This window comes from Chiloscyllium plagiosum, chromosome 27, assembly GCF_004010195.1.
Source record: "Chiloscyllium plagiosum isolate BGI_BamShark_2017 chromosome 27, ASM401019v2, whole genome shotgun sequence".
Taxonomy (NCBI): domain Eukaryota; kingdom Metazoa; phylum Chordata; class Chondrichthyes; order Orectolobiformes; family Hemiscylliidae; genus Chiloscyllium; species Chiloscyllium plagiosum.
The window spans coordinates 34,255,439-34,266,676 of NC_057736.1; the positions used below are offsets into that span (position 1 = coordinate 34,255,439).

Below are 11,238 nucleotides of genomic sequence, written 5' to 3' on the forward strand. Positions count from 1 at the left end.
TTAACTTTCATTGCAGTACAATTTTCTAGTGACAGGTGCTCTCTGGTACCTTGCCCAAATGACCATTATTATTTATAGCATTTGTAGTCAGAAGTCTAGCTCCCAATCCATAGCCAAACCACATTTTGCTTTCACTGTGCACTTCCCATAGTGCAGGGGCCACATTCAGGAGGAGGATCAGAAACCTGACACTGTGGTCAGAGATCAGCGACACAGCATTAACCAGGATAAAACTAAACTCTATTCATTAATCGTTTCTCCCCCTCAGAAAGAGGCATAACACCTTTAGCATTGGGACTGGTTTCAACTTTCAACAACACCATCAGCACCTGAAAACAATCAACTGCACTGAAAAATCCACTATCCCAATGGGGGGAACTGTGTGTTTATGGTGTAAAGCAGCCCCTGACCTGAGAAAACAAATTCAAGAAATGAAAGAACACCTTTCTATTTTAGTTTAGTTTTCCTCCATATTGTTTAATCAGCAATTCTTTTCTTAAACCAAATAACATCTGGCTATCAGCTCCTTGCCAGATAGATTTGTGGTCTTTTTAAAAAGATGCACTTCCTATCAAAAAAAAACATTACCATCTCCTCTAGTTAAATTACTTTTTTTCCCCATTTTACTAACCTTATCCCCAATAATTCCTACTGGAAAAAGAATAAAGAGACAGTCATTAAGCTACCAGACTCTGTGCATAACTCCATGTTCATTACTGAAACACTAAGGGTTTTTCTCCCCCCACCCCCTACTTATTGTCCTTATTGAAAATGTTGACAAGATCCAAGGGGGAGTAAACCTTTATAAATCAAAGCGTCTCTTTTTTTTGTACTAAAGTTGGCAAACCAAAATGCTCCCAGAAATTGTACAATGATCATGTTAAAGAGGCAAAAGCTAAGCAGTTTGTAAACCAGAGTGTCACTAAGGGGAGGTTGGAATTCAGCAAGAGTTTCAATTGCCTAATGAATTCACAGGACCAAGCCTCTTCAGTTATATTTAAAAAAAATCACTGGCCCACAGCTAAGAGACACATTTGATGATGGAACTGCACGGGTTTATAGAATCCAGAGTGAAGCCCCTAACCATGGAGAGTTTGGCGAGTCTTGGTTTTTAAATCACCATGACTGACATAGTCACTAAGTCTATAACTGAGCATGTTTAGTAGGCGGTAGGATGGTGTGTATGGCGGGTTGCATTCCGCAGTCGTTATCTTAGCTCGCCGTGAGAAACCCTTCCTTCAATTGCTTCCGGTTTTGAGGTTTCACCAGGGGCTAGGCTTGGCTTGGCCGGCTGGAGCTCGGCTTTGAACGCACCATTGATCCGCTCGCAATGCACCAGTCGGTTCAGTCATAAGAAAATTCAAGAGCCGACCCATTGCAAATCCGAGCCCACTCTCTCAGCGAGCAAATACAGGGCTCACCCAATCATCTCGGCTCTGTGAAACAGCACAGTTTTTTTTAAAACAAAGCATTTCTGCCAAACCGGGCTTCCCGCGGGAGGGGGGCACGGTATTTAAAATGATGGTGCCTGCCGCTCTTTCACCTTGAAGTTGCAATAAACACACCGGGTGTTACAGGTCTCTTAAAGATCAGGGGCAATCCCCTCTTTGAAACCAGGAACCAAGCGCGCTAAAGCTTCAGGTGAGAGGGGTCGGGAGAGAAAGCTACACAAATGAAAGCAGGCTGGAGATAGAGATGCAAATATACTTTCAAATCACACACACACACAGACAAAATAAATAAACAAAGGCGGCTATTGCAATGCTGCCGATAAGTGCATGCTGTTGGAAAATTGTGAAGGAGTTTGCAGACGCCTCAAATGAGGACTGAAGGAAACAGAGCGAACAGGTCAAGTAGCATCTCAAATGTTGGTTCCTGATCTTCCCTGTCCTAGTGGAGGCAGCTGTTCACAGTGGCTCAAGCGACCAGTTAAACATTCCCCGCAATGCAACGTAATTGCATCTCAAACTCTCTCTGTTCACTTGTCACAGTCTATGCAGATGAATCCAGCCAACAGTGGCTTGTCTGTGCGTGCTCGCTCGCTCTCCTCCCCGACCCTCCCAAAGGTAACTTTTGGGGAGACGTTTTCAACTGTGACAGGAGTCATTCGTGGAAATACCGAACTTCCAAACACCTTCTCGGACTAACTGTCCCGTGTCTCTCTCTCTGTCTGAGAGAGAGAGTTGGGAGCGAACCGTGCTCTGAAAGTGTTAAACCACCCATCTTCCTGAATCCAGGCTCCATTCCGTTTTCTAATTAGGACAATGAGGGATACCTGGAAGTGGTTGTTATCAATGCGCGACCTTGCTCATTCCTGGGATGCTCCCGAATTGAAATAGAAACAGCAATAAATAATAGGATCGGCAAAGAGGTCAGGAGGATGATAATGTAAAGTTCCCTCGTAAACAGAGATCAAAAAGGAAGTAACAACCGCATTACTTGGGACACAGTCACTATCCTCAATTGCCTGGCTCTCCCATTCAAACCAACCCCGTCCTCCTAAATACCAAACCAATAAAAGTTCACCCGTTCATCACCTAACACGTTTTTAACACCGCTTGGGTAACTCAGTGAAAATCCCACCTGAAAGTAACCCCGAGATAAAAGCGGCAACTACATCGAAAGAATCCGTTAACTGCATTAATTGATAACCTCCCCCACCCCACTCGGGTGTTTGCAAATAAAATCCAGCCTTTCCCCTCTGAAGGGAATTTGCACTTTTTCCCCTTTTCATTCCCAGGCTGCAGTCCGGAAAACTATTCTGGACAAGAGATAGAAGAAAAAAAAGATATGCAGTGTTGCTACAGCAACCGCCAACCCGAAATATTTCCTACATTGAATTAAAAAAAAGCCTCTATTAATAGATTGCGTATTTTTTAAAATGTGGAGTGGAAGAAGGGGGGAGAGAGAGAGTGTGTGTGTGTGTAAATAGCGGCTCCTAACTTACCGCCGGCTGCAGCAATCCAACCCAAGCAGCACATCAGAATCCGACTCCAATTGGCTTTCACCTTCATGATAAGTGTAATCCCGAATGCACCAAGACGGACAGAGCTCCAATTCATCCTTGTTGTTTTAAACCTAACAGAAGGAGCATGCATCTTGGCCTCCGATACCTGACACAACAAATCTGGACACGAGGGCTGCTACTGAATATTTGCTTTTCCTCCTTAATTTTCAAAGCTTCTTCCTTCCCCCTCAGCGCCTCGGTATTGAAACGTTAAGAGCTGAGAGAGAAACCCGAGCTTACGCTGTGCTTCCCTCCGACTCCAGCTGCTTCACGCATGGAATAAACCATCTCAGGGAAGGGTTGTTGCGCCTTCAGCCGGCGTTTTCCGAAAAAGATTCTGTCGTATGTCACATTCTGCAAGCACCTATTTTAGTCAAATCCACTGAAGTAAATTACACAGTTAGCACACGTGCTCACTTGACAAGAGCTGTCATTAAAATATGTGTAGATGAAAGAAGAGTGATGTAGCTCTGGCAGAGAGCAACACAGTATATTGGGCTAGGGAAGTACAGAATTATGTGAATATATTCCCATACCAGTGTGAACTGCCCATTGCCTGCAACATGTTTGAACCAAAACTGTTTCATTTTAAAATTGACTATGCCTGTTTTAAATATGATTTGGTAAATTCCACACCATTTTCTGCTTTCCTTATACTGTGGTGGGATTTTACTGTTTTTTCTGTTACTGGACATTTATTCCTGAATCAATGGGTGTTCATGACTCCTCACACTTATATAAAGGCATCACTGTGAATTTGGAGTTGTTTTCATCCAGCTTATGCCTTCAAAAAAAAAGTTTACCTATGTTGCATTAATGACAACACTTCAAACACATCCTTGGCTATTACATGTAAATGCAAAGTCTCCAATTTATTTAAATCAAAAGTATAACAACACTGTAGCCTTTAGTGAAAACAGACATTAAAAGATCAAGGTCAGTTACCTAAATATTACGGTCGTAGTTTGGGGAAAGTAGATCTGGTACCTGCAAAACAGATGAGCTACAACTACTGATGTAGTTATTTTGTTTGGATGTGCTGTGACACACCTCTGGGGCAGCTGCAACTTAAACATGGATCTTCCAGCTGAGAGGCAGGTACCTCTGAATCATAAGACCTGCCATTACTGATATACCTCAATGTGGATATGGAACTGTGATTTAATGATATACAAGAATAATATCAATAAATGTGCTGCATTTAATGCCTGTGGAGACAAAGGCAACACAGGATCAGCTAACTGTGTCGAGTAACTGAAATAATTTCAGGAACTGAGCAAAAAGACAAATTAACAATGAATGAGAAACTTACAGTACTGCATTCAAAGATAAGTAATAATCTGAATTTTGCTATATCAGATAAAGCTAATTGGAGATATATTGATGAAATTATAATGATAAGAAACTTGATAATACTGTCCATATCTTAGCCTGCTGGACCAACTTTCCTCATTTCTGAAGAAGGGCTAATGCCCGAAACGTCGATTCTCCTGTTCCCTAGATGCTGCCTGACCTGCTGCGCTTTTCCAGCAACACATTTCCATCTCTGATCTCCAGCATCTGCAGACCTCACTTTCTCCTGTCCATTTGTCAGTAAGGGGGTGGGGAGGGATGTGGAATAAATCAGATTTTAATTTAGTTCTGATGAAAGATGGTTGACATAAAACATTAACTCTGTTTCTAACTCCACAAATGTTCTCTGACCTGCTGAGTATTTCACATTTTATTCTTCATTTCAGATTTCCAGCATCTGCAGTATTTTACTTTTGTTAACAGCAAACAATTTTGTTCCTCCTGAGTCAAGTAATTATTTTCTTCAAATTACTATGAAGCTAACATATTCTTGATTACTATTAATGTATTTTTTTTACTCTTTCGTGGGTCATGGGTGTCACTGGCAATGCCAGCATTTGCCTGTCCCTCGTTTGTGTTTTCATTGTGTCATTCATTATTTTTCCAATAACATTCCCTGTATTAGTGGAAGGATCATCAAAAGTGGTTCAATTTTATTGTGTAGAATGTTTGTAATTCACCACCCTTTAAATGTCATCAGATTATACAAAGTATTTTCATTCTCTCAAGGAAGGTGGCATCACTTACAAGCATTTACACTCCAAATGATCCCTCATTGCCTTTGAATTCAGTGGCTTTTGGGTCATTATAGAGAGAAATTGCTGGGGATCTGAGGTAACATGTAGGCCAGACCAGATAAGAATGACAGATTTCCTCCCTAGCAAATACTGATGATCCATTTTGTGATAATTTTAATATGTTCCTGACCTACCTAAGTGTTGTACATCTAACATTTTCAAATCTAGTGTGGTAGTTAATCAGTTGTCATGACAGGATACCAATTGTAAATAAATAAGTTATTTATCCCGGACATATGTATTATTCACTTTTTCAATAACCTGTGTTGGGTTAGTCATAATGTTGATCAGTATGCAATAATTGGTCCTAACATATTGAGTACCTGTAAATGCAGTGATGTTAACAACACATATAATGAATTTACATAGTCATTTTAATATAGAAGAAACACATTCAATCTGCATGCTATTTATGGAGATATAATAAAACAAAAGTTGATGCTGAGGCAAAGGAAAATACATAATTTATAGAGCTTATCATATGCTTCGTCAAAGGGATGCTTTTTGCCAAGGCTCCTAGAGAAGAGGGGTGCTATGTAGATGGAGGAGTTAAGAGATGAATATGGACTGTGGATTTATGGTTCAAGTCACAGGTTGCTGATTGTCAGGTAAAGGGAGTTTTGGGAGATTAGATTACAGAAATAAGTATGGCCATAAAGCACTTAAATATGGGATAACAATATTTGATTGAATGCTTTTAATATGCAAAGGAAAGTGTAGGTCAATCAGGAAATAGCTGTGTAGGAAAGGATAGGGGCAACAGTGTTTGAGATGAGCTGAACTTTACAGTGTGGAGAATCAGAAGCTTGTTAGGAAAGCATTGGACAGTTGAATCTGAAAGTGACAAAAACATACAAAAGAATTTTAACAGCAAACAGTTTACGGCAGGTTTGGAGGCAATTGTGTTGTGGACTGAAAATAAACTGTATTGGGTAGTAGCAGAGTGACCTACGGGTTCATGTGCATAATTCAAAACCAAAAATCAAAGGCTATTTCAATGAAGTTTGGTACTATAGGCATTTACACTAAAAATAAAATTAAAATAATGAGGGGTACAGATAGGGTTAATGGTAGTTGTGTTTTCCCTAGGATGAGAGATTACAAGACTAGGGGGCACATTTTTAAGGTGAGAAAAGAGAGATTTAAAAAAGACACGGGGGCAATTTTTTTACACAGAAGGTGACTCACACGTGGAATGAACTTCTGAGGAAGTGATGGATACTGAATGGACTCACAAACTCTTAACATTCGCCTGTCCCTGTGTTTTTGTTTTTGCCGATGTTTACCTATTATTTACTTATCTATGCTACTTAACTCTGTGATCTGCCTGTATTGCTCGCAAGACAAAGCTTTTCACTGTGCCTCAGTACACGTGACAATAAATTCAATTCAGTTCAAATTCAAATGTGGGTACAATTATGACGATTAGAAGACATTTGGATAAGTACATGAATAGGAGGGATAAGGGCCAGGAACAGGCTGGTGGGATTACTTTAGTTTGGAATGATGTTCAACATGTCAGAGGCTGAGGGGTGACCTTATAGAGGTTTACAAAATCACGAGGGGTATGGATAGGATAAATAGGCAAAGTCTTTTACCTGAGGTGGGGGAGTCCAGAACTAGAGGGCATAGATTTAGGGTGAGAGGGGAAAGATATAAAAGAGACCTAGGGGCAACTTTTTCAATGAGCTGCCAGGGGAAGTGGTGGAGGCTGGTACAATTGCAACATTTAAGAGGCATTTGGATGGGTATATGAATAGGAAGGGGTTGGAGGGATATGGGCTGGGTGCTGGCAGGTGGGACTAGATTGGGTTGGGATATTTGGTCAGCATGGACAGGTTGGACCGAAGGGTCTCTATGTGCTGGTTGGAATCAAAAGTCTTTTTCTGTGCTGTATAGCTCTATGATTGTCTGTTTCTGTTGGAGGTTAGTTATCTATTTTCATCCTGGTTTTTGTACTGGGGCAATGGAAAATATAAATAAATACATTGTTGCAGTTTCTTTGGGGGAAACCCTGCACCAATCTAACCAAATATATCAATTGACCACTCCAAAGAAAAACATATCAAAAAGGTTTGACATTTTGTCATTTTGAATCAGAGTCAATGTACATTGAGCATACATTAACAGATTGGTGATGCTTGAAATAATTAGTAAATTTCAGTTCAAATCAGTGATACAACAAAAAACCACGAACACCTGCGTCTCTTCCTCGACCAGTGTAATATTATGTAGCTGCACAATTCCATAATACACTGTTCTTTATTCAAAGAGCGTAGGTTGGGAGTCTTATTCAGCAACAGCTCTCATTTTTGAATTTCACAGATAGAATTACCATCAGCAGTCCACCCTCTATGAACCCTCTCTCCTTTGAGTCACAACAGTCCTGTTGATATGGTTTTCCAATAATTCCTTTTTCGCTAACCAACTAATACCAATACAGTTCATAATTTCCAAACTATTCTCTGAGCTATTCATACAGCTCTCCGGGTTTTAGGTCGTTTTTTTAGTCAGCCTGCACAATGTGTTAAATCTTCTTTAAATATTCACCATGATATATACAATTGCACTTGTTTTTGGACTGTAACACGCTCAACATTTAGTGTAAATGGCTGGACAACCAAACTTCATTGGTTTTGAACTTTTCTAGAAACACTTTTTTTCTAATGGGCAGCACGATGGCACAATGGTTAGCACTGCTGCCTCACAGTGCCAGAAACCCGGGTTCAATCCTCACCTCAGGCAGCTGACTGTTTGCACATTCTCCCCGTGTCTGTGCGGGTCTCCTCCGGGTGCTCCGGTTTCCTCCCACAATCCAAAAATGTGCAGATTAGGGGAATTGGCCATGCTAAATTGCCTGTAGTGTTAGGTGAAGGGGTAAATATAGGGGAGTGGGTTGTGCTTCAGTGGGTCGGTGTGGACTTTTTGGGCCCAAGGATCTGTTTCCACACTGTAAAGTAATCTAATCTAACCAGAGCAGTGGCTTGTGTAGACTAGTGCCCTGGTTTGGTACTCTTCATCTTGCTTTTCTAAAATTCAGTCTATAAATTCAGTCTGTTCAGTAATGTTATTACAAGTTTCTGGAGCAAATGGGACTTGAACCCCAGTCTCTTGATTAGAGTGGTGCTGTAAAGCATAGCAGGTCAGGTAGCATCCAAGGAGCAGAAAAATCTATGTTTCAGGCAAAAGTCCTTCATCAGGAATGGACCCCACCTCCATTCCTGAAAAAGGGCTTATGCCCAAAACGTCGATTCTCCTGTTCCCTGGATGCTGCCTGACCTGCTGCGCTTTTCCAGCAACACATTTTCAGCTCTGATCTCCAGCATCTGCAGACCTCACTTTCTCCTCAAATTTTTTAAACAGGCACTGACGCACTTTGTTCAGCTCTTAACATCTGATTTCTATTACCTTCCATGACCTTTATAATGTCTGAAGTACTTGAGAAATATTCAGACGAGCTAAACTTCAAATTGTCATTCGTAACAACTGAATTCATCTCATCATGTTTGATTTCAGGATTTTTTTTAGCTTTGACATCTAAGCGTGACTTAACTCCTCAGTTTTCCTTTCCAGGAGGTGCATCCTCCTTTTGCACAGGCAGCTTATTGTTCTTTAAGAGCATTTTTTCAAGTTAATGTGATGCTCAGCTCAGAAATCTTGTTATTATCTTGTGTTCAATTTGTACATTTTCTTGATTTCATTTTATTTTTATTCTTCCTAATGAAACTAAACTTTGTTTAATCCCATTCCAGTGACAGAAATTGCCTCTTTACTTTGAAGTTCAAAATATTTTAAAGGAAAGGTACCCTTCCTTATAGTTCTGTCGAATCAGCATTGGAGTCAACTTTTTGACTCTCATTTGAAGCATTTCTCAGCTGCTTCTCTGCTTTACTTTACCTTGCTCATACATTTTGCACTTTAATTCAGACACTTTTAGCTTGTCACCAACTGCAATTAACATTTTTCTGTTTCAGCTCGTTGCTTCAATGCCATTTTAAAATTAGTAGGCTGAATGATTGACTGTTGGGACACTTCTTTTGTCAAAATATTAATTCTTGAAAAAGCTTACAGGGGGAGAAATGATTGTCTTAGGTCAGTCAGCTTTTCCTGTGCAATTTGAGTTTCAACAGCCTTAATTTGCTTTCCCCAAACCAGCAGAGACAGTAAAACTGTACCCCTGAACAACTGCACTTCCTAACAAGAAATCTACATAGGTAAAACACAGATCATCCCAAGACCACATATTAAATTAACTCTGTATAAAGGTTCATATAAATGGTTTCTATTGATCCCCTCCCCCCAGACTTATAATTGGATGTTTATTCAATTATCTGGAGAAGAGGGTAAACTCACATCATTGGCCAACATCAATGATTGTGTCCTCCCTTGTATAATTACAATAACATTTCAGTTGCATGCCCCACCAGGCAAAAGCAGTGACACTTTTGCCCCAAACAGAAAATGACAACAATTTCCTGCATCCAGCTATAGTCTATTATAAGCACAAGAGAAGGTACTTGTCCGACATTTTACCCATGATGGTAGTCGTTTCTAGAGGAGCTCTGTGCAACTATACAAATGCCACAGTCTTACTTTTCAATATCCAACATTTAACCTTCACATGACCTCTCTTGTGGCAAATTAGTAGGTCAGCCCCCTCAAGCTGTGTCTCTTCTCTGAACCTGTATTCCGATTAACCTCAGAAGGTCTTGGGTCATTGTATTTATTTCTCAGCAGAGTCTGACTTGTCCGGTTCACTAGTCTTCCTTTGATTCCAGTCTCTCAGAAAAATTCCAAAATGGGCCATTTTGTTAATCCTCATATGTGGTTTCTTTCATTTTGAATCTTTAATTCCAAAGAGATTTTTTTTTAAATTCTTTCACCAACACCATTTCTCTGAGGATATCAAAAGTGTGTTTCATCAATATTGATCGATACTACCTATCATACGCCATTTCCTTTTGCATGCCATACTCTACATAGGCCGAGCTCATTCTCTTTCTTAAATTTCTGCTTCTCTGCTCTGACACTGTCACATTGGCTCAAATGCAAGAGCTTTCACCTCCTCATAATCACGCAAGTGCACTGCTGAAAGAAATTAGTATATTCCAAAACTTCCTTCCCTGAACACCTTGTAGGATCCCAGCTCACTGTTGTTCTGGTCAATTCAGATATATGATAATTCTCTCCAAGGACAAAAAGTACAGCTCCACTCTCTCTTCACTAAGTTTATATTCAAAATGAAAATGCTTCACCAAATCAAAATTAAGTAGAAAAGTTCTGAGTCGTACTCACTTTTCTGCATTAATTTTGTATATTCAGAACTCATGCTCCATTTTGACTTTACATCCTTTTCTTTATTTCTTTTCTCTCTTGCTCATTTCTCTAGTTCTAAACCTTTATTCATACAGGGTTCGTAAGGAGTCCTACTCTGTAATAGCTTTCCCCTCTGATTTTCATGGGTGCAGTTTTCACCGACTTCTGTGAATCCCCTTCCCTCGGATCACGACAGTCCTGTTGATGTATCTTTCCAGACTTTCTTCACAAGCAAGTGAATATACTCCATTTGGCCACTTCTGGGAGCGCATGTTGAACGATTGTATCTCCACACTATTCACATGGTTTTCCATGTTTTAGACATCTTGATCTGGCTTGCACATTGCATTACGATGCAACCCGGCATCTCGCATCTTTCTGATTTTTAAGAAGGAAAAAATGTCATCTTCCAAAGAGAGATGTCCAGAGAAGAAATTGATGTGTTCTGCCTTCTGTCTGCCTTCTCGCTGTATCTGCATCTTCCCTTTGCATCTGGCCACATGGCATCCATATCTTAATGTCCTTCCTGTTAATAATGTTTGCTGGCCATGCACTGCCTGGTCACATAGGTCAAATATTTATGGATGTCCAAGAAAATTACAATCAAGCACTTTTACAATTGTTGTCAACTCTGAAAATGCCTTTACAAACATTGTTAAAAACAATTACAATACCACAAGATATTTTAAATGAATTTAAAATTTTTCTTATTATGCTGTTTCTACGTTAAGGTTTCTTACACAATGGAAGCAGATTGAATTAATG

The 11,238-nt window shown here is 40.0% G+C and overlaps 1 protein-coding gene across 1 annotated transcript in view; it reads right to left on the minus strand.

Moving 5' to 3' along the window:
• csmd2 (CUB and Sushi multiple domains 2) overlaps nucleotides 1–3,745 on the minus strand; it is a 1,704,811-nt gene extending 1,701,066 nt beyond the window's left edge. Inside the window, exon 1 of the mRNA XM_043717868.1 lies at nucleotides 2,948–3,745. Within this exon, the coding sequence (XP_043573803.1) occupies nucleotides 2,948–3,098 (151 nt within the window). The 5' untranslated portion in view covers nucleotides 3,099–3,745. The remainder of the gene's footprint in view (nucleotides 1–2,947) is intronic.
• Nucleotides 3,746–11,238: the final 7,493 nt, after the last annotated feature.